Genomic DNA, 23,417 nt, shown 5'->3' with positions numbered 1-23,417 from the left:
GGACAGTTAGAAATGGTTAAGATTTGCTGTTATGTGTATAGCACTACTGTTTAAAACTTGGTGTGGGGGGATAAGTAGTATATGCCTCATAGGGATTAAGAATTGAATGAAGCAAGTGAACTGAATTATTATTAATGTCAGGTTCTGGACACATCCAAGACTTTTTGCCTCACAGACCCAGCACTGGAGAAGATTCGTGTGTCCCTGTGGGGAGTGGCTGTGCTGTTCTGCATGAGATGTTCAGGATGAGGTTCAGGGGAGACTTCCTTAAGGAATGACTGAGGCCCTGCCCAGAGGGCTCCTGGCATTTGTGGGATGAGTAGGTTCCAGACACTGGAAAGTCCCTGGTAAAAAAAAAAAAATCACTCCCACTAAGGGACAGTTTGAAAGGGAGGAGATTTTAGATCCACCTGAAGAACTTGTGATCAGAGCTGTTTGAATGTGGAATGGGCTGTCTTATGGAGTGCTGAGCTCCCCGTTAGTAGAGGCATGTAAGGAGAGTTTGGGCAAGTTGTAGATGAGACTCTTGCATGAGGCAAGGGTAGGGCAGAGGGTTTCCTAGGCTCTGTGCCTCTGTGATGTGATCCAGTCCAAGCCTGTGTAAAGATGCGACCCAAGTCAGAGGAAGGGGACAGGCAGGGGGAAGGCATGCTGCCAGCCTTCCCCTAAATAACAGTAATGACAGCTGCTGCCATTCTGGGTGGAGACCGTGTTAAATGCTGAACCGGCTTCATCTGAGATCCTCACAAGCCCAGATGGTGGGTGCTACTATCGTCTCCATTTTACAGCCGGGAGCTGAGGCCCCGCTGCCAGTTCCCAGGCTTAAGTCTCCCGCCCAAGGTCAGCCAGTAGGCCACAGAGCTGGAGTTAGAACACAAGCAGCCTGGCGCTAGCCCTCTGCCTCTGCAAGCTGGCTGCTCCCTGCTCCCCTGCCCCGGTGGCAGTCTCCCTGGGTGTTGACACTCTCACGAGGCAGGGATCTAGCAGCTGCCCCACTCCCTCCATCTGGTTTTTCTATGGAGCCAGGCCCCACCTGCTTGGCTCCAGGGTTCAAGGTTAACCCTAGGCAGACAACACTGGCCTGAATTAAGAGCCAGGCTCCTGGTCACTCAACATCCCCCTTCGCCTTCTGGTAAACAGGACCCGGCTTGACAATTCTCTTCAAGGTTCCAAGTCTTTTCCATAGCTGTTGAGTGAGTTCATTCTGTCTTCTTTTGCAACTGTGTTTTTTCCAACGCAGCTGTTTGGGTGCCAAGACCTAGTCTGCATGATTCAATTTGTCCAAGTTCCCAGGCTTAGCACCCACAAGTCAATAGATGCCATCCCTAACAGTGGCAGTACCATGGCCTCCTGTGTCCTCAGAGTTATAGAGGGAGCCCTGGCCGGGGTGGTGGCCTTACAGAATGACCCAGTTCGTGGGGCTGGCCTTGACACCTTATGAAGGTGCAGGCAGCTACCATGTAAAGACATCTCTGGACTTCCCTGGGGCTCAGTGGGTAAGTCTTCGTGCTCCTGCTGCAGACTGGTTCCCCAACCAGTCTTCGATCCCTGGTTGGGGAACTAAGATTTTACACATGACCAAAAAAATTTTTTTTAAATAAAGATAAAGGCATCTTCATGCCAGTTGGTCACTATTTCACCCAATCCATACAGATCCTGGGATTCTCCCATATTACAGATGAGGTGACTGAGGCTTGGAGAGGTGAATTCATGTGTTTAGAAATCAGGAGTCTTTCTCTCTCCCCTTGGGGTCTTGGAGGCTTCACACTGGTAGCTGATCTGACAGCAGTAGAAACAGTGCCACTTGCTGTTTGGCTGCATAACGTACCCTTAAGATTTCTCCCCCACTGCCTCCTGGTCCCCCACTGCCTCCTGGCCCCTCGCTGCCACCCTGGGAGCGGGCCCGGGCAGTGCTGTTTCACGGATGAAGAAGGTGATCTGGGGCTTCCCAGGGCCTCACAGAGGAGGGGGTACACCAGGGCAGGGTGGTGACCCTTCTGGTCCTCCTTGCTCTGCAGGCCCCGCCCTGCACTGGTGTCAGGCTGTGGAGCCCTCCTGCTGGCCTCCTTGGAGGCTCTGTCCCGGGCCCCAGTGAAGCGAGTTAGGCACAGAGGCCAGCAGACCAGCTGGCCCAGAAGAGGCTGGGCTGGGGCCAGGTACTTTCCAATGTCCTCCCGCAGCTGGGAAACCTTTCTTGGATGACAAGGTGCCTCCGGGTCTTGCTTGCCCTGGTCTGCCTCCCAGCCCAGAGAAGACTCCTCTTCTCCCTGTCCACGGAAGTCACATAGGCAACATAATCAGCGATGGTGTTCTGGAACCTGTGAGCCTATGAAGCGTGACCGTTAACCCCAGAGGAGGAAGCTGAGGCTGGTTTAGAATCTGGGACTTAAACTATCTGCTCTCTGCTGGCAAAATCCATAACATTGGATGAATCATTTTCACTGTATACTTTTTCAGTTTTCAGTAATAATTGGTGTTTTTTTTTAAGGACGGTTTTAATTTACAGAACAGTTGAGGCGAAAGTGTAGAGAGCTCCATATAGCCACACCACCACAGATACACAGTGCCGCACATTACTAATATGGGTTATTAATGTGATGTTTGGTACAGTTGATGAATTATCATTAATACATTATTATTATACTGGGAAGGATTGGAGGGATTGGGGGCAGGAGGAGAAGGGGACAACAGACGATGAGATGGCTGGATGGCATCACCGACTCGATGGACGTGAGTTTGAGTGAACTCCAGGAGTTGGTGATGGACAGGGAGGCCTGGCATGCTGTGATTCATGGGATCGCAAAGAGTCAGACACGACTGAGTGACTGAACTGAACTGAACTGACTGAATACATTACTAAAATTCATAGTCTCCATTAGGGTTCACTCCGGTGTTACACATTTACAGGTTTATTTATTTTTGGCTCTGCCGGGTCTTCATTGCTGTGTGTGGGCTTTCTCTGATTGTGGCAAGCAGGGACTACTCTTAGCTGAGGCTCGCAGGTTTGCTGGGCACATGGGCTCAGTGGTTGCAGTGAACAGGCTTGGTTGCTCTGTGGCACGTGGGATCTTCCTGTACCAGGGGTCGGACCCATGTCTTCTGCATTGCCAGGCGGATTCCCAACCTATGAACCACCAGGGAATTCCCTATATGGTGATTTTTTAAAAAAAAATATTTATTTGGCTGTGCTGGCTCTTAGTTGCGGCATGCAAACTCTTAGTTGTTCTACATGGGATCTAGTTCCCTGGCCAGGGATCGAACCCTGGCCCCCTGCATTGGGATCACAGAGCCACTGGACCACCAGGTAAGACCCACTTATGTGGTGATTGACAATCTGTACAAATATAGGCAATGTGTTCTTCAGCCCTTGCATCTAATAAGTGGTACCAGTTTTACTGAGTAGGGGATGGTTCTTCATATAGCTGTACCTCCTGGGAATAGAGCAGGCAAATGCCCAGTTGGCCCAGGCCCTGTAGGAACAATTCTGTAAAGAGTCTGGGAGTCCTTTCCCTCAAGGCATGGCTTAGACCTCCTGCAAGAACTGTTCCCCAGGCCCTTTCAGGCATGTGATCCTCCATTACAGACCTCTCAGAGGTCACCTTCCTTCATCACGGGGCTTAGAGGAACGGTTGCTGTCCTGGCTTCTGCCTCCAGCTCATCTTGCACAACAGTGTTCCCTGAGTGTGTTCACCAGGTTACTCCCCTGCTCACAACCTGTGCTGGCTCCGTGATGCCTGGCACACGGAGAGGTGCGTGGCACTGAGGGCCTTCTGTAGTCTGGCGTTGTCCTGCCTGTCCAGTGTGCACTCCCGTGACACCCCGATGCTGCTCCTCAGCTCTGGACAAAGGACCTTCTCTGCTGTCCCGAGCACTTGCCCTGTAGCCTCATCTCCATTCCATGCTCCCTTTATCCCCACTTCTCCCTCCTCCGTAACGTCTCTTGTCCCCGTTTTCCATCTTCATCTTCTGGCTTGAGTCTCCTTCTCCCCGCCATGAAGCCTACTTGGACCACTTTGGCTGAATTTGATCCATCCTTTTTCAAGCACTTATTACATTTACTGTCCACACCATACAGACTAGCCTTGAATCATTCTGTACATGTTCTCTGGGCCTGCCTCCCAAGATCACCAACTAGCCTGTGATTTCCATAAGAGCAAAGAACTGAATACCCAAGAGCCTATGGTGGTTCTGGGCATATAGTGCCTGCTTACTAGCCATTAACAACAAGACACTGCATATGGAAATGGTCTGTAACTCTCAGGTAAGATAGCAAGATGCTCAACAAGGCTCTTAGTGTTACCATATTCCACTGATTCTAAAACACACCTTTCTCCCACTCCCTGCATTTTAACATCTCCTCTGAAATCAGGATCAACGGCAAATCACAATTTAACTGACAGGTTTTTTTTCCTCTTTCGCAGTGTCACATATAATTTTTGTGCCTTTTATAACCAGTTGTGCATTAGACTTAAGGAGATGAGGTGTTACTGGTTGATGTGAGAATGTGTTTCTGGAATGGACCTGCTGATAAAGCTTCTGGGAGAAATGTGGGGAGTCTAGGAAAGGTGAAGGGAAACTGGGTGAAGAGAGGATGCTGGGGGAGATGACAGACGCTGGGAGAAGCGGGGGATACTAGAAAAGGATGGGAGGGCACCCGACTGAGCCCAGAAGCTTTTCCAATAACTCTGAGTTGATTCAGCTATTCCTTCTTTTCATATTCCCATCGTCTGTGCGTATGCTACTTCAGAGGCTGATTCCCAGAGGCAACCTCTGGGTCCCTCTCTGAAGTTGCAGGGTGCTCAGGAGAAGGCAATGGCACCCCACTCCAGTACTCTTGCCTGGAAAATCCCATGGATAGAGGAGCCTGGTGGGCTGTAGTCCATGGGGTCGCTAAGAGTCGGACACAACTGAGCGACTTCACTTTCAATTTTCACTTTCATGCATTGGAGAAGGAAATGGCAAGCCACTCCAGTGTTATTGCCTGGAGAATCCCAGGGGCGGGGGAGCCTGGTGGGCTGCCATCCATTGGGGTCGCACAGAGTCGGACATGACTGAAGCGACTTAGCAGCAGCAGGTTACCCCTCCAGCTTCAGATTCTTTGGGGCTTCATCTCATATGCTGGGCCTCCCTTAGCTTCACAGTCACATTCTAGCTGCATAAAGCTGCTGGGTGGGAGAGTGTGGTCTTCTTTTGCCTTCAGACTGCCCTCTAATGTGGCATTATCAGCAAGGGCTCTGGGGTAAGACATATTCAAATTTAATACTTGCTGTCCCATTTGTTAGCTGTGTGAGTTTTGGTAGCTTGTAAAACTTTCTGAGCTTTGGTTTCCTCATCTTTAAAGTGAGGGTGAGAGAATTCCCTAGAGGTCCAGTGGTTAGGACTCTGCACTCTCACTGCTGAGGGTGCAGGTTCAGTCCCTGGTCAGGGAGCTAAGATCCTGCAAGTCGCAAAGCACAGCCAAAAAAAAAAAAAAAAAAAGGATGAGAATTTCTAACTCTGGTATTGATGTGCATGTGTAGTGGTGGAAAGGAGATTAAATGACATTAAATGATTCACATTAGCTCTTATTGTGTTGCTGCTTATCATCACTGTCCTTTTAGTCTTTTTATTCAAGCTGAGGTAGCCCTTTCAGCCCCTGAGGTAGCTTCTCACGGACACTGCCGACATTATCAATCCAGATTTTACGGGCCCCAAACACCCCTGAAGCAGAGGGAGCACCGTCTCCCTGGCCATCCCCAGCGCTGACTGGGAGCTCTGACTCTTTTCCCTCTTTCTGTTAGTTTCCTCTGAGCACCTGGCTGTTGCCTGCTGATCACCAGAGCTCTAGTTTCATTAGAGAAATAAAGAAAAAGGCCGTGTAAGGTTATAGCTAAAACCAACATAAGGAAAAAGAAGTGTAAGTGAGGCTCCTTTTCAATGAGATGTAAGATTTGATAGTTTTTCAGGGAAACTACAAAAAGATCCAGAAATTCAGGATACAAAACAATCAGCACTTTTTTTATGCATAGCTGAGCTGCATGGATGGCCCCTGGACAAGACAGTAAAGGAAGCTGGGAGGGAGCAAGGCTGCTTTGCCTTCCCTGAGGGCCCTTCACTGGTCTGGATAACCCAGGGAAGTAGACTGGAATAGCCACAGAGACTAGGGCCAAAGTTTTGAGCCTACATGAAGCAGGGAGGTAGAAATGAGAACCCCACATACAGCTGAGACTCTCAAGGGTTTAAGCCTCTTTTAAGTGAAGTAAGGCCAGAAAAAATTCAGCCACTAAGGCAGAGGAGGAAGCTTTTCTAACCTGGACTGGGTCTGGTTGGAGACGAGGAAGGCCTCTTGTTAGAAATGTATAATCACATCTGCCCTCTTTTGGATTTGCGATTATATTTACACTACTCATGTGATCCTAGAGTCTCTAGGCCAGGAAGTGATCATAAAAACTACTCCCAGCTGGAAAATTCATAGAGAAAGAAAGTAGAATGCTGGTGGGCAGGATGTGGCCAGTGCGGAGGAGGCGGGAGGAAAGGGAGTTGCTGAATGGATATAGAGTTTCCCTTTTGCAACATGAAGAGTCCTGGAGATTGTACAATAACATGAAAATATTTAGCACTCTTGAACTGTATGCTAAATTTTATGTTATGTATATTTTACCACAATAAAAAAAAAAACTGCAAAAAAAGATTTGGAGGGATTTCCCTTAAGGATTTTATTCTTGAGTGAGAAAAGTAAGAAATGGAGATGGGTGTTAATATGATCCCCTTTTGGCAAAGTGACTCCAAATAAAGCCAAACTTGACCCCAAACCCCACACTTGTATTTGCCTGTGAAGTTCTGTATAAACACACAGGAGCATGAAGAAGGTAGTGAAGGCTTCCCATCAGGGTTGCTTGTGTAGGCTGCAGATGAAGAAAGAGAAGGAAAATAAAAAGATTTTGGTGCAATTGAAAATATCTACAATACCCAGCCTTTACTCTGTCTGCTCTGACCCTGTTTATGAAAGAGGATATCTGATTGTGAGTGCTTGCCTCCATGGGATAAAAAATTAGATTGCGGACTTGCAGATATGCCCTCTGTGCCAATGGAGAAGAAAGCAAGTTATATGGATCTGGTGATCTTACTTTATTTACACAAATAAGCAAACGTCAGTTCTATGTGTGTATACACCCTCATGTATTGGTGTGAGCATGGAAAAGATGTGGAAAGACAGGTGTCGGCAACTAACGCAAAGCCAGACACTGCTGTAAAAGCAAGGCACATGACATACAGCCGGGAACGTGACGGAAAGCCAGGGCACGTGACATAAAGCTGGGAACGTGACGGAAAGGCAGGGCACCTGACGGAAAGCCTTGGCACCGGAGAAAGCCAGGGCACGTGACGTGAAGCCAGACACGTGATGTGAACCCAGGGAACGTGACCGAAAGGCAGGGCACCTGAAGAAAGTGAGGGAATGTACGGAAAGGCAGGGCACCTGACGGAAAGCCTTGGCACCTGGGAAAACCAGGGCACGTGACGTGAAGCCGGACACGTGATGTGAACCCAGGGAACGTGACGGAAAGACTCTGCACCTGACAGAAAGCCAAGACACGTGACGTGAAGCCGGACACGTGACGTAAACCCAGGGCACACGGGGGAAAGACAGAGCACCCGCCATAAAGCTGGGCACCTGACGTCAAGTCGGACACGTCACACGCCCCCGACGTTTTGTCGCTTACGGTTCTGGAAGCTGGAAGTCTAACACCAAGGCCACGCTCGCTCTGAAGGTTCCAGCGGGCTCCGGCCTCACCTCTGCCCAGGCTCGAGGCCGGCCGGGGTTTGAGGCGCGCTGAGGGAAAGTCGGGGGAGGGGAGTGGGGGTGGGGTGGAGCCCGAGGGTGCCCACCACTGTGCCGTGGAGAGAGGGACCCGCCTGGCAGCTGCGGGCCCCGCGTCCGGGCCCACAGACGTTTCTGGAAGATCTTGAAGAACCGCCCTTTCCTTGAGCAGTTTCTCGCCTGTTAGGCGGGTTTTGAAGCCCCGCCCCCTCCCAGCCTGCGTCCTCCGCCCCTCCTTCCTCCTCGGCCACCTGCTCCATGATCTGGCCTCCCTGTCAGCTGGGCTTGCAGCTTTTTGTCTTCGTGTGCCAGTCCCCGGCACGTGGGAGAGGCTTGGATCAGGAACACATGTAGAGCAGAATTTAACTGTGACCCCTCTAAGTTTCAGGGGGCGTGGGCAAGAGTAGGGGTCGTGGTGAAATCAGGGAGGGTCCTGGGTCAGACTGATGTGTGTGATGAGGGCCGGGTCGGGGGAGGTTGGTGACTGATTCCTTCTGGCCCCCGACCTCTTGGTTCCAAGTGGCTTGGGAACAGGGGACTGCCTCTGATTCTACCTTAGCTGCGATACTGATGCCTGTTACAGACAGACGAGGCCTCCCTTGTGGGTCTCTCTGCATTAATTAACACGGTGATTGAATTCTCCTCATGGTAGGCACTGAGCTAGGAATTCAGTGGGGCTTATGTTCCAGAGGGGTGGGAGATTCAAAACCACTAATGCATAGTTGTTTAATTACAGCTATGATAGCTTTTATGAAACACAGGCCCCATTGCCCTTGGAAGGTGTAACAAAGCAAGTTTGATGATGAGCCAGAACAGAGCCTGTGTGCCAGGGCCTGTGTTCCTGCCAATGGTCTTATTAGAGCAGGGCTTGAACCCAAACTCAACAAGTGTGAGGCCAAACCTTTGCGGGAAGTTGTGCCTTGTGTGACCAATACACTCCCCATAGCGGGGACCTCTGCAAACACCCCCATTTCCCTTCCACCACTCCTTCCCGACTCAGTTCAAACAGCAGTTTCTCAAACTCCATTTTTCAGATGGGTGAAGTGAGGCCTTATAGAAAGGAACTGATTTGCTCTCTAGGTCCCAAATTAGTAAGAAGCCAAAGCCAGGCTCCCTGGCACCATGCTCAGCCTGCCCGAGTCCCCACAGTCCATCCTCTGTGATGAGCCAAAAAATGAAAAACAAAGCTGCTCTGTTCACCCAGATTTCTGTTTTCTTCATTGTTCTCCACTAGGGACATTCCTGAATTGGTAAAGAAGGGACTGGCTCAGCCTCTCCTGGCAGTTGATCGGCTATGCTGTGCCTAACCAGAATTGAAAAGTCAGGAGACAGAGTTAGAAGAAGTTTGAGACTTTGAGGACCTCCCAACTAGAACAGAGACAGTGACCTCCCACCTGGCTCAGGACCCTGTGATCAGGTCAAAGGAAGAGGGGCACTGCAGGGGTGGGGTGCGCGTGTTATGGGGTGGGGATGGAAGGCATACAGAGAGACAGCTCCCTTGGAAAGGGAGCAGCTGGAGCAAACTGGATCTTCTGTGGGTCCAGGGCAGCACATGAAAGTGTCTGGGAGGGTGTGGGTGAGGGGAAGGGGAGATGGGAGGAGAGAGAATTAGGCTGGCAGGGGATGGGGGAAGGGCTTTATGCTCAGGGAACAGCAAGTGCAAAGGCATTGAGGCCAGTCAATCATCATGTGAGGGGAGGGGTGGACTCCAGGGATGAGAGCCTGACCCCTTGGTGATCCTGGCTCCATGGAGCAAAGAAAGGATCATGAGAGTCTTGTCCTGTGAGAGGAGACAGTTGTCTTTTCTCTGCCTTAGGCTGAGAAAAGCAGACAACCCTCCTCTTTCTCCGAAAATGCACATCTGCAATATTTTTTTAGTTTTTGCTTTTTAAAATTGTGGTAAAATATACATAACATAGGGCTTCCTTGGTGGCTCAGATGGTAAAGAATCTTACTTGCAAGGCAGGAGACCCAGGTTTGACCCCTGAGTCGGGAAAGATCCCCTAGAGAAGGGAATGGCTACCCACTCCAGTATTCTTATCTGGAGAAATCATGGACAGAGGAGCCTGGTGGGCTGTACAATCCATGGGGTCATAAAGAGTCAGACATGACCGAGCGACTAATACACACACACACACACACCATAAAATGTACCATTTTTAAAAAGAGGTTTTTTTTTTTTATGTGGATGATTTTTAAAGTCTTTATTGAATTTGTCATAGTATTGCCTCTGTTGTTTATGTTCTGGTTTCTGGCCTGTAGGATTTTAGTATTCCCCCCTCTCAATCCCGAATTGGAAGTCAAAGTCTTAACTACTGGACTGCCAGGCCATCCTTAAAAACTACCATTTTAAACATTTTTAAGTGTGTGGCTCATTGATATTAAGCACATTTACAATGTTGCATAACCATTATCACTATTTATAGAACTTTTTCATTATCTCAAACAGAAACTCTGTACACATTAAACAACTCTTTATCCCTCTCTCCATCCCCTGGTAACCTCTATTATACTTTCTAGCTCTAGATTTTGCCTGTTCTACATCCCTCAATATATATGAAATTTTTAAAGAATGAGTTTATTGTGGTAAAATTGACATGCAATAAACTGCACAAAAGTGCACAACTTGCTAAATTTTGATTATGCATTTGTTGTTGTTTGGTCACTAAGTTGTGTCCCACTCTTTTCAAACCCATGGACTACAGCATGCCAGGCCCCCCTGTCCTTCACTGTCTCCTGGAGTTTGCTCAGATTCATGTTCATTGAGTCAGTGATGGTATCTAATCATCTCATTCTCTGCCTCCCACTTCCCCTTTTGCCTTCAGTCTTTCCCAGCATTAGGATCTTTTCCAATGAGTTGGCTTTTTGCATCAGGTAGCCAAAGTGTTGGAGCTTGAGATTCAGCATCAGTCCTTCCAATGAATATACAGGGTTAATTTCCTTTAGGACTGACTGGTTTGATCTCCTTGCAGTCCTGGGGACTCTCAAGAGTCTTCTTGCTTACTTCAGCAGCACATATACTAAAATTGGAACAGTGCAGAGATTAGCATGGCCCCTGTGCAAGGATGATATGCAAATTCATGAAGTGATCCATATGAAAAAAAAAGTCTTCTTCAGCACCACAATTCAAAAGCATCAATTCTTTAGTGCTCAGCCTTCTTTTTGGTCCAACTCTCAACATCTGTACATGACTACTGGAAAAAACCATAGCTTTGACTCTTACAGACCTTTGTCAACAAAGTGATATCTATGCTTTTTAATACACTGTCTAGGTTTGTCAAACCTAGACATAGCTTTCCTTCCAAGCAGCAAGCGTCCTTTAATTTCATGGCTGCAGTCACTGTCCACAGTGATTTTGGAGTGCAAGAAAATAAAATCTGTCACTGTTTCCACTTTTTTCCATTTAATTTGCCCTGAATTGATGGGACTGGATGCCATGATCTTAGTTTTTTGAATGCTGAGTTTTCAGCCAGCTTTTTCACTCTCTTCTCTCACTCTCATCAAGAGGCTCTTTAGTTCCTCATCACTTTCTGCCATTAGAGTGGTATCATCTGCATATCTGAGGTTGTTGATGTTTTTCCTGGCATTCTTGATTCCAGCTTATGATTCGTCTAGCCTGGCATTTTGCATGATCTACTCTGCATATAAGTTAAAAAAGTAGGGTGACAATATATAGCCTTGACGTACTCCTTTCCTAATTTTGAACAGTCAGTTGTTCCATGTCCGGGTCTAACTGTTGCTTCTTGACCTGAATACAGGTTTCTCAGGAGACAGGTAGGGTGGTCTGGTATATTCTCATCTCTTTCAGAATTTTCCATTTTGTTGTGGTCCACACAGTCAAAGGCTTTAGCATAGTCAATGAAGCAGAAGTAGATGTTTTTCTGGAATCCCCTTACTTTCTCTGTGATCCAGTGAATGTTGGCAATTTGATCTCTGGTTCCTCTGCCTTTTCCAAACCCAGCTTGTACATCTGGAAATTCTTTGTTCATGTACTGCTGAAGCCCTAGCTTGAAGGATTTTGAGCATAACCTTACTAGCTTGTGAAATGAACACAATTGTATGGTAACTTTGAACATTTTTTGGCATTGCCCTTTTGGATTGGTATGAAAACTGATGTTTTCCAGTCCTGTGGCCACTGCTGAGTTTTCCAAATTTGCTGGCGTGTTGAGTGCAGCACTTTAACAGCATCATCTTTTAGGATTTGAAATAGCTCAGCTGGAATTCCATCACCTCCACTAGCTTTGTTCGTAGTGATGCTTCCTAAGCCCCACTTGACTTCACACTCCAGGATGTCTGTCTCTAAGTGAGTGACCACACCATCCTGGCTATCCAGGTCATTAAGACTACTTTTGTGGAGCTCTTCTGTGTATTCTTGCCACCTCTTCTTAATCTGTTCTGCTTCTGTTAGGTCCTTAGTGTTTCTGTCCTTTATCTTGCCTATCCTTGCATGAAATGTTCCCTGATATCTCCAGTTTTCTTAAAGAGATCTCTAGTCCTTTGTGTTCTATTGTTTTCCTCTATTTCTTTGCACTCTTCATTTAAGACGGCCTTCTTCTCTCTCCTTGTTATTCTCTGGAATTCTGCATTCATTTGGGTGTATCTTTCCCTTTCTCCCTCACTTCTCTTCTTTCCTCAGCTGTTTGTAAAGCCTCCTCAGACAGCCCTTTTGCCTTCTTGCATTTCTTTTTCTTTGAGATGGTTTTGGTCACTGCCCCCTGTACAGTGTTACAAACCTCCGTCGTGGTTCTTCAGGTGCTCTGTGTACCAGGTCTAATCCTTTGAATCTGTTTGTCACCTCCATGACGTAAGGGATTTGATTTAGGTCATACCTGAATGGCCCAGTTCTTCCCTGGTGGCTCAGATGGTAGAGAACTCATCTGCAATCCAGGAGACCATGATGCATCCCTGGTCAAAAAGATTTCCTGGTGAAGGGAATGGCAACCCTCTCTAGTATTCTTGGCTGGAGAATTACATGGACAAAGGAGCCTGGCAGGCTACAGTCCGTGGGCTCACAAAGAGTCAGAACAACTAACACTTTCACTGAATAGCTTAATGGTTTTCCCTACTTCTTGATCATGCATGCAGTAAGCCAAATAATGCCTATACCAGCCACTGCCTAAATTTCCTTGTGCCCTTTTAAATTCCTTTCTCCCCAGTAAACTACTGTCTGCTTTCCGTCCCTGTGGATTAGTTTGGATTTTCTTGAGTTTTAAGTACATGGAATGACACAGTTCATCCTCTTTCTTCTGGGTGGTTTGGTTTCTTTCAGCATAATTGTTTTGAGATTCAGTCATTCACGCTGTTGGGTGCCTCAGTAGTTCATTCTTCTCATAGCTGAGTAGTATTCCATTGTGTGATCTACCATAATCGTTTATCCGTTCACCTGCTGATGAACATTGAGATTGTTTCTAGCTTTTGGCGCACGTAAATAGAAATTCAGTGGATTTTTGTATGTAGATTGTGTCCTGCAGGCTTCCCTGGTGGCTCAGCTGGTAAAGAATCCTCCTGCAATGCCGGAGACCTGGGTTCGATCCCTGGGTTGGGAAGATCCCCTGCAGGAGGGAACAGCCACCCACTCCAGTATTCTGGCCTGGCGAATTCCATGGACTGAATATCCATGGGGTCACAAAGAGTCAGACATGACTGAGCAAGTTTCACTTCACTTCACTTGGGTCCTGCAACCTTGCTGAGCTCTTTTATTAGCTCATCTTGTTCTCAGTTTTAGGGACAGAGCATTCAGTGTTCATCATATAAGTTTCTCATAGACGCCCTTTTGCAACTTGAGAAAATTCCCTTCTCTTCATAGTTTGCTGAGAGATTCCTCGGGAGTGGAATGCTGGATTTTGTCAGAGGGACAAAATCTATGGCATCTGCTAAAGTAATCATTGGTTTTTCTTTTTAGTTTGCTAATGGTGGTGGGGGCGGAATTCACAACGCTTGATTTTCAAATGTGAAACCAACCCTTCATTCCTGGTACTGCCTGTGAGATTAGAGTAGGACGTGGGAATTGGTGCCTCTGGAGAATCAGGGGCCTTGTCCCTCAAGGAGACCAGGTTCTGTGCCCAGGCATGGGGAGAGGGAGGGAGGGTGCAAAGGGCAAGGGCGGGGAGAACCCGAACGTCAGACATAGCTGCCTGCACCTGCCACCGCAGGGGAGCCGCCCCAGGAGCGCCAGCGCCCCAGTCAGCCATCGGCAGCTCCCCACGGGGTGTGCGCGTGAGGCGTGTGCGTGCGGCTTGGGCGGTCCCGCTCGCAGCCTCTTTGCCGGATCTCCTGCACCGCACTTGCCTCTCCGGGAACTCTCGGCCTCTGTAAAACGGAGCCGGTGACGGCTGGGCAGCCGGAGCGCAGGGACCAGACCCAGGAGGCCAGTCTGCATTCCCGAGTGTCGTGGAAACGACCTAGCAGGCCGCGAGCTCCTTGGCACTTCCCGTCTCCGTGAAATGAAGGTAATGGTGCTTCCTCCCAGGGCTGCTCTCTTCAGTGAGCCCATGGTGACAGACCACTTAAATAAGTCGGATAAAAGTGGCCAATGGACGATGTTCCAAGCCAATGCCCCTTACTCACCAGCTGCCGCCGGTGGCTGACTCTCTCAGCCTTAATCTCCTCACTTAGAAAATGGAGATAACATTTTTACGAGATGTGGGCACTGATGACAATTCAGTGTCATCAGGCAAACGGATGAGTGAGCACCTGGCGCAGTTCCTGGCACGTGGGAAAAGCTGGGTAACGTGCAGGCGTCTCAGGCACCCAGAGCCGGGGTGGCTGCAATGGAGCCTGTCCTGGAGCTGGAGGAGCCACAGAGGCAGCCAGGGGCAGGAGGGTACCCTGGCCTGGTTTAAGTGTGCAGTGCTGTGCACTTGAGTGATGCTGTGCCATGGAGTGGCACTCTCAGTACCCCTGCCAGACTGGCATGATCCTTGTGCCCCACCCAAGTACCAGCAGGAAGGGGGAGACTCAGAGCTAGAATTGGAATCCGGATTCCCTTGGTCGTTTGGGAGGTTTGTGCCCATCTAAAAGGGGAAGGATCTCCCCAGGGCTGGTGCTAACTCTGGTCCCACGTTGAGGGAACTGGGAGAGGAGAAAGGAATCGAGTAGCCAAGGAAACCCTTGGTGGATTCTCTCCTTCCCCATCTTGGCCTTGGGCTGGGTTTTTCCTCCAGCTTCTTAGGCTGAGTGTTTAGCTGACCTAGTTCTTCTCTATTGGCATTTCAGCATCTGACCCAAATGCCCTACTCACATAGATGTTGTTCATCAGATGTTACCATCTTCTGGGTGCATTAGGCTCTGGGGACACAGTGATGAGGTCAGAACAATGCTCATTCTTATGATTACAAGATAACACCCATGTGAACACAGTTAAAATGGTGGCAGAGACCAGTGCCCTGCAGAAGTGCCACAGAGAGTGTGACGGGGAACGACCTGGGCTGGTCAGAGAAGTGTACAGTGCTGTGCACTTGGTGTACCTGTGATGTTTCAGTTGAATAAAGGAGTCAGCTGGGCAAAATTCTGGGGTGGGGCATTCTAGGCAGAGGGAATAGGCAAAGTCCTTAAGGAGGAGTCAGTCTGACCAGTAACTGGCAGACAGTGCGTGGATGGTGGGTGGAGCTAGGGGAGGGGTCACCTTGCAGTGTGGGGCGGGGGAGGGAGCTGTGAGGACTTACTCTAAGTACAGATTCTGGGATTCTTCTGAAAATGAAAAAAAATGCTTGTATTCTTTTCTTATATTCTGTCTTTTGTGATTTAGAGGGCCTCTTGTTTGGAAAGATATTTGAGAGTCTCTCAGAACTGGAAGTATTGGCGCCCATCAGGTTGCCTTTAGCCACTGTTATTTCTACTCCTGAACTGCCATGGACAGTAGACCTCATGATGTTCTCTAAGCCACCTTGCCAGAGTTACATGATGGGGTCATATCCCCTGGCAAACGGTATGAAAGCCCAGCCTTCTCGCCCTAGGCTGGGAGGACTCTGATGTTATTTTAAAATGCTTTAGACCTTCAAGACATGCCCGTCCCTATCCTCTCCCCTTGCTCCTTCACCTAAAGGTTTCTCTAGAAAGCTTGGCCTCAAAAATTCATGTAGAACTGAACCCCCGTCTCAGGTTCTCCTTCTGGGGAAACCAAACTTAAGCCACCAGGGACCATGTGTTTTTTGGACTTGAAATTGAGCTTCTGGGATTAGAACCTTCCAGCTCTGAAAGTCTTTAGAACTGTGTGACTTACTCAATCACACAATAGGTGATTGGCAGAGCCAGACCCAGGAAGGCATCGGGGTGGGGGTGGGGCCTGCTGGTGAATGTGGTGCAGAGCCAAGGTCGCAGCTGTGGTTTACCAGTAGCTGTGCTCTCTGCCTTAATTGCTCCGGAGACTTTATGTCCAGAATTCCACCTGCTTCCTCCTATGTTAGAGTAATTCACCCTGAAGTATGAAAGATTGGCAGCTCAGAGACAATGCATTTTGAAAAGAAGATGCTTGTAATAAATCTGTAATTCAGTGAACTTTTTGTCAGGGTGATAGAGTGAGTTTAGTCAGCTCAGTCTTTCAGTCATGTCGGACTCTTTGTGACCCCATGGACTGCAGCATGCCAGGCTTCCCTGCCCATCACCAGCTCCTGGAGTATACTCAAACTCATGTCCATTGAGTCAGTGATGTCATCTAACCGTCTCATCCTCTGTCGTCCCCTTCTCCTCCTGCATTCAGTCTTTCCCAGCATCAGGGTCTTTTCAAATGAGTCAGCTCTTCACATCAGGTGGCCAAAGTATTGGAGCTTCAGATTCAGTATCATTCCTTCCAATGAATATTCAGGACTGAATTCCTTTAGGATGGACTCATTGGATCTCCTTGCAATCTGAGGGACTCTCAAGAGTCTTCTCCAACACCACAGTTCAAAAGCGTCAATTCTTCGGTGCTCAGCTTTCTTTAATAGTCCAACTCTAACATCCATACATGACTACTGGAAAAACCATAGCTTTGACTAGACGGACTTTTGTTAGCAAAATAATGTCTCTGGTTTTTAATATGCTGTCTAGGTTGGTCATAACTTTTCTTTTTAGCATAATTCTGTTGGTTTGAGGTCATAAGTGAAAGTGAAAGTGTCCGACTCTTTGCAACCCCATGGACTGTAGCCTACTAGGCTCCTCTGTCCATGGGATTTTCCAGGCAAGAATACTGGAAATGGGTTGCCATTTCCTTCTCTAGGAGATCTTCCCGACCCAGGGATTGAACCCGTGTCTCCCGCATTGTAGGCAGACACTTTACCAGGGAAGTTCATTTGAGGTCATATGTGTGTGTGTGTGTGTTAGTCACTCACTTGTGTCTGACTCTTTGTGACCCCATGGACTGTAGCCCACCAGGCTTCTCTGTCCGTGGAATTCTTCAGGCAAGAACAGTGGAGTGGATTGCCATTTCCTTCTCCATTTGAGGTCATAAGGGAGCCATATATCAGGAAATTCCTCAGCTTTTCCAAGGATCAGCTTCCCCACCCCATATCTACTTCTCCTCACCCTCTTCTCCCCACAGTCAGACCACACATGTTGAGAAGCACTCTGTGGCTTCTTCAAGTTTCAATTGCAAGGCCTCTCAAAGGTTTGAGTCGATGGAGGGGAAGGTGACTCAGCTAAAGAAATAATTTGGCCAAAAGTGCATTTTGGAAAAGAACAGACTGGTGATTTGAGCTAAGCTCCCTGGCAAGTGATTGGTTTCTCAGAAGCGTAGAGGGCTGTGTATGATGTAGTAAATTTCCATACCGTTATCTAAAGGGCTGGTGTCCATTGCTGGCTGAGGCAGGCTTATGATATAGGTCTGGGGATGGCAGGTAAGGCTGCCATCCTGAGGAATGGCAGCCCCCCTGGCAGGGTTTCACTTTTCTGTCCAAGTGGCCTTGGGTAAGTCATTTACTTTTTCCCATACAGTTTCCTTGTCTAAACAAGTAGAGCTGGATAGTCCACAGTCTTGGTCCTCAAAGTGTAGTCTGCTGACCAGGAGCATTTACAACACCTGGGAGCTTGTTAGAAATGCAGAGTCCTGGGAATTCCCTGCCAGTCCAGCGGTTAGGACTCTGCACTTTCACTAGCAAGGGCCTGGATTCAAACCCCTGGATGGGAAAGTGAGATCCCGTAAGCTTCATGGCATGCCCCGCTACCCCACCAAAAAAAAAAAAAAAAAAAGAAATGTAGAGTTCTGGGAATTTTCTGGTTGTTCAGTGGTTAAGACTCCGTGCTTTCACTAGTCTGGGAGAATTTCTGGTTGGGAAACCACGATCCTGCAAGCCACATGGTATGGCCAGAAAAGAAAAAAAAGAAATGCTGAGTTCTGGGTCTCACCCTAGATCTTATAAATCTGTATTTTAAGAAGATTCCCAGGTCATTTGTATACACATCTCAGTTTGAAGAGCCCTGCTCTGGAACAGACCACTCAAATGTGGTCCTTAAACTAGCGTATCAGCATCACCAGAGCTTGTTAGAAATGCTAGTTCATGGGCCCCAGACCTACTGAACAACAGCTCAGGGTGGGGCCCAGGAGCCTCTGTTTTAACAGCCTCTCCAGGTGATTGTTAGGCACACTGACCTTTGATAAGTGCCCTTTCTCAGGTCACATTGATTCTAGCAGAGGTTTGGCTGTTGTATGTGTGTGTGCTAAGTTGCTTCAGTCGTGTGACTCTCTGCGACCCCATGGACTGCAGTCACCAGACTCCTCTGTCCACGGGATTCTCCAGGCGAGAACCCTGGAGTGGGCCTCCATGCCCCTCTCCTTAGCTGTTGTACATACAGGGCTTGTTTGGTGCCATTTTGTGGTTCTGGAAACACTCACATACCCGTACTCCATGGCATTTCTGGGGTGTCTTTAGCTTTGCTTTGCCAAAGAGAAAACTGAAGTTTAAGGGAGGTTAAGTGAGTTGCCCAAGATCTTTCTATCTCACAATGTTTTTCGATAGTATTATTGACACAAGATGTTTCTGGCGATGTGAGTTAGCTATTAACACGGTAATAAAACTCCTTGTGAATATTAAACATTACCTGTTGATAAATGACAGAGGCTGTTTTCTTATTGGAGTATAGTTGTTTACAATGTTGTGTTAGTTTCTGCTGTACAACAAAGTGAATCAGCTATATATAATACATATATCCCCTCCCTCCCACAGCCCCCAACCCCGCCACCAGATAGACGCTCTTGGAACATGAGCTGGAAAAGATTTTGTGGGTCTTGATCAAGTTTTTGGAGCTCGTGAACTGCAGCTCTTCTTTTGTTGTTTCTTGTTTTGAATAGTAATACGTTCACATGGTTTAAACATCATATGACTTTTAATAAATTAAAAGACGCTTACTCCTTGGAAGGAAAGTTATGACCAACCTAGATGGCATATTCAAAAGCAGAGACATTACTTTGCCAACAAAGGTCCGTCTAGTCAAGGCTATGGTTTTTCCTGTGGTCATGTATGGATGTGAGAGTTGGACTGTGAAGAAGGCTGAGCGCCGAAGAATTGATGCTTTTGAACTGTGGTGTTGGAGAAGACTCTTGAGAGTCCCTTGGACTGCAAGGAGATCCAACCAGTCCATTCTGAAGGAGATCAGCCCTGGGATTTCTTTGGAAGGAATGATGCTAAAGCTGAAATGCCAGTACTTTGGCCACCTCATGTGAAGAGTTGACTCATTGGAAAAGACTCTGATGCTGGGAGGGATTGGGGGCAAGAGGAGAAGGGGACGACAGAGGATGAGATGGCTGGATGGCATCACTGACTCGATGGACGTGAGTCTGGGTGAACTCCGGGCGTTGGTGGTGGACAGGGAGCCTAGCGTGCTGTGATTCATGGGGTTGCAAAGAGTCGGACATGACTGAGCAACTAAACTGAATAAAGGACTGCTGCTGCTGCTGCTAAGTCGCTTCAGTCGTGTCCGACTCTGTGCAACCCCATAGACAGCAGCCCACCAGGCTCCCCCGTCCCTGGGATTCTCCAGGCAAGAACACTGGAGTGGGTTCCCATTTCCTTCTCCAATGAGTGAAAGTGAAAAGTGAACGTGAAGTCACTCCTCCGTCCATGGGATTTTCTAGGCAAGAGTACTGTAGTGGCTTGCCATTGCCTTTTTCGTAATAAAGGACTATAGTCAAAGTTTTTCTGTCACTCTTGTTCCATAGCCACCCAGTACCCTCCTCCCCTAGAGAATGGTTTTTAGTTTATTGGATATAACCTAATTAATGCTGATCCTTTACAAAGCTTTGGAATCTCCTGATATAAGGCTACCCTCATGACCCCCCAAATCTCTGGACTTGCAGTATATGCATTTTCCCAGTTCACTTTATCATCCTGACAAAAAGTCCATCAAATTGGTTAACAAGCATCTTCTCTTAAGGATACACCATCTTGAAGAGGTTCTGAGCTGCTGCTCTTGGATGCTTGTGTGTATATTATTCTAATACAGTATTTCTTTATGCAAATACAAACGTACATAGATATATATGTGTGTTATATATAGCATATATTAGCTGTGAAATAGCGTCCGTATCTATGTCTGTATAATGCTCTGTCACCTCTGCCAACACAATTTACAAAATAGAATACACGGCACTGTTCTGAGCCGTGCTTGTTTCACTGAATATATTATGCAGCTCTGTTGTGTGATAACAGTTTCCACTCTGCTATCACAGACACTGCTGTATATGTGGCATTTTGCCGGTGCTTATTCTATATGCAGGATAAATTCCCAGAAATGAGGTTGCTAGGTGTCTGTATTTGTAGTTCCAAGAGATACTGCCAACTTGCCCTCCTTAAGCTGGTGCCAGTTTGCACCTCGACCAGCTTTGGATGAGAAGCTACTGTTTTCTCACATCTTCACCAGCTTGTTAAGTTGTCACATCGCTGGATTTTTACCAATCTGATAGGTGAAAAGCAGTGACTCATTTGAGTCTTCATTAACCTAGAATATGTTTACAGGCCATTTCTATTTCTTTTTCTGTGATTGTTAATACTCTTTGCTTGTTTTAAAAATTGGATTGTTGCCTTTTTGTTTCTAGGAACTGATTATTTATTAGGGAAGGATGGCCTTTTGCCTTTGATAAAAGTTGTATCCAATTTACTGTTTCTCTTTTATTGATGGTTTGTTGGTTCTGTTTACATATATTTTCATTTTTTGCAGTCAGATTTATCAGTCATTTCTTTTATGGTTTCTCGGTGTTGAATCATAGGTACAAAGGTCTTCCCCACTTCAAGATAGCATGTTCTTTATTTTCTTCTATGATTTTACATTCAAATTTTGATCCATTTGGAATTTATTTTGATGTATGCTGTGAGGTATAAATCAACTTTTTTTTCCAGATGGCTATCTCTTTTCTGCTGAATTGAGAAGCTATTTTAATCATAAACTGTTTATCATAAGCTTATTTTCTCATATATATGTAAGTCTATTTCAGAACTTGCTTCTCTTTTTCATTGGTTTCTTTGACTATTCATGTTCACTCATGTTCACACTATTTTGCTTGCCATGGTTTATAATATTTAAAAATATCTTTTAGTATATTGAAGGGCTGCTCCCCTTATTTTTAGATCTCTTTCAGGCTGTTCTTATTCATTTTTCTATTTGAACTTTAAAATCTGTTATATAATTCATTCCCAAGTGTTGGTGTTTTTACTGGATTTGCTTTAATAAAAACTGAAGTATAACACACATACAGAAAAGGGGACTGATTGTAAGTATGCGGCTTGATGAACTATCACACAGAAAAGCGAACCATGCTGGAGCAGTACCGGCACAGAGAAGCCCCACGCTGGCCTCCAGGCAGTTACTGCCTCACCCTCTTACAAAAGGTAGTTATCATTCTCATTTCTTATGTCATTCTTCTGGTTTTGATTAAAAAAAAAAAAACTTTATGTAAATGGATTCTTTTGTATTTGGCTTCTTTTGCTCAATTTGTGAGTTTTTTAAAATCTCTTCTCCTGATGATGGACATTTAAGTTGTTTCCCAGTTTTTGGCTATCATGAATAAAGTTGCCTTGAATATTGTAACATACTGCTTTTGGTGTCTATGCATGTATGTGTCTGTATATATATACAATTCTGTTGGGTATTTGCTTAGGAGAACTTGTGCATGGGATATGCACGTGTTTCAACTTCAGAAAATACTGCCAAACAGTTTTCCAAATAGATATGTAACCATTTACCCTCCTTCCAGTAGTGTCTGAGAATTCCAGTTATTTCGAGTTCCTGCAACACTTGATTTTGTTGGTCGTTTGGATTTTACTTACTTTGGTGGTAATTTAGTGTGGATTTAATTTCCTAAAGTAGCAATGAGACTGTGTGTGTGCTCAGTTGCTCAGTCATGTTAAGCACTTTAAAATATGAGTTTGTTGGCCATTTAAATATTTTGTTTCATAAAATATATTGGGATTGTTTTAAATGTATACATTAACTTTAGAGAATGGACATATTGATGATGTTGAATGTTCTTATCCAGGTACATGGTGTAGCTTTCCATTTGTTTAAATCTCCTGTGTCCTTTAGTATTGTTTACAGTTTTTTTTTTATGTATCTTGCACCTTTTTTGATAGGTTTATTCATAGATACTTATTTTTTGTGGAGTCTTTTCTAACTGGCTGTTGTTTGTAGTAGTTTCTTAGTTGATTCTTGTAGCCATTTTAGGCTTATAATTATTTCATCTATAAATAGAAATAATTTTATCTCCTCCCATCCAGTTCTTTTTTAGTTTTTTATTGAGATATAATTGACATATAACATTGTATTCATTTTAGGATACAAACATAATGATCTGATATATGTATATCAATGAAGTGATTACCACAATAAGTTAGTTAGCATCACAACAAGTAGCTGTAATTTTTTCTATAACAAGAACTTTTAAAGATTTATTCTTTTAGCAACTTTCACATAAACAGTACAGTATTGTTAATTAGAGTCACCATGCCATCCATTGTATCCCCTCATCCAATTATTTTCTCTCTCGTTTCTTTAGCGTGTCTAGTTGCAGTGGTGAGGACCTCCTGCACAGTGATAGTGCACACAGATGTATTATTTCTCTCTTTAGTTGGAATGTGTCTGTTGTTTTCTAGTTAAATAGAATGCTGGCTTATAACTGAGGTTTATATATTTTATCATATTAAGGAATTATCCACTGAATCCTACTTAAGGATTTTTAATCAGGATAATGTGTTTTTGTTAAATGCTTATTCAACATTTATGGATTTCCTGGGGTCTATCGTTATGTTAAGTTTCTGAGAGCTCCTTGGTGGGTTAGTAGTTAGGATTCTGAACTTTGACAGCCATGGCCCAGATCCAACCCTTGGTCAGGATCGCCCTGGACCACAGCAGTGGAAGTGTTGAGTCCTAACCACTGGACTTCCAGGGAATTCCCTCCTTTTGGTCTTTTAATGTGCGTGCCAGCCTACTGGAGAATCTTCTTTGAGTCAACAGCTACTGTGGACTCCTCTGGAGAGGATCTCTGGACATGTACAGCGTCAGGACATGTGGTACATGTGGGCTGAAGTGTCCTTTTCTAAGGACTTCCCTGGTGGCTCAGATAGTAAAGAATCCACCTGCAAAGTAAGGAACCCTTTGTTTGATTCTCTTTTAGGAGACCCAGCTCCAGATTCCTTCCTGGCATAATGGACAATAG

The 23,417-nt window shown here is 46.2% G+C and overlaps 2 protein-coding genes and 1 non-coding gene across 7 annotated transcripts in view; 2 read left to right on the top strand and 1 right to left on the bottom strand.

Annotated features, from left to right (window-relative positions):
* IL34 (interleukin 34) overlaps positions 1 to 23,417 on the top strand; it is a 60,706-nt gene that overhangs the window by 3,519 nt on the left and 33,770 nt on the right. The window contains exon 2 of one of the 5 annotated variants that reach the window (XM_055551566.1): positions 9,033 to 9,215. The exons of 3 other annotated variants lie outside the window; for them this stretch is intronic. The gene's annotated coding sequence lies outside the window, so the exon portion shown is untranslated. Of the gene's footprint in view, positions 1 to 9,032; positions 9,216 to 13,995; positions 14,248 to 23,417 lie in introns of those variants that run through there. One more of the 5 variants, XM_055551564.1, reaches the window with a different exon arrangement.
* On the bottom strand, positions 890 to 14,291 carry LOC129632090 (uncharacterized). The gene is made up of 4 exons (XM_055553517.1): positions 13,946 to 14,291; positions 7,701 to 7,978; positions 1,769 to 2,267; positions 890 to 1,062 (listed from the first exon to the last, which is right to left on the bottom strand). Exons 1-4 carry the CDS (start codon positions 14,289 to 14,291, stop codon positions 890 to 892), a joined length of 1,296 nt encoding a protein of 431 aa, XP_055409492.1.
* Positions 10,795 to 10,898, top strand: LOC129632661 (U6 spliceosomal RNA). The gene has a single exon (XR_008704648.1). It is a non-coding gene; the product is annotated as a U6 spliceosomal RNA (small nuclear RNA).

This window comes from Bubalus kerabau, chromosome 17, assembly GCF_029407905.1.
Source record: "Bubalus kerabau isolate K-KA32 ecotype Philippines breed swamp buffalo chromosome 17, PCC_UOA_SB_1v2, whole genome shotgun sequence".
Lineage (NCBI taxonomy): Eukaryota > Metazoa > Chordata > Mammalia > Artiodactyla > Bovidae > Bubalus > Bubalus kerabau.
This window is presented reverse-complemented; position numbering and strand designations above follow the sequence as displayed.

What these genes read in the sequence shown, in the direction of transcription:
- LOC129632090 (XM_055553517.1), bottom strand. Translation starts at nt 14,291, where the DNA reads ATGGGCTCACTGAAGAGAGCAGCCCTGGGAGGAAGCACCATTACCTTC. An exon ending in GACTTCCAGCTTCCAGAACC is followed by an intron (nt 2,268 to 7,700) that starts GTAAGCGACAAA and finishes TTCCGTGGACAG; the next exon opens with GGAGAAGAGGAGTCTTCTCT. An exon ending in TGCTGTCAGATCAGCTACCA is followed by an intron (nt 1,063 to 1,768) that starts GTGTGAAGCCTC and finishes TTGTCTGCCTAG; the next exon opens with GGTTAACCTTGAACCCTGGA.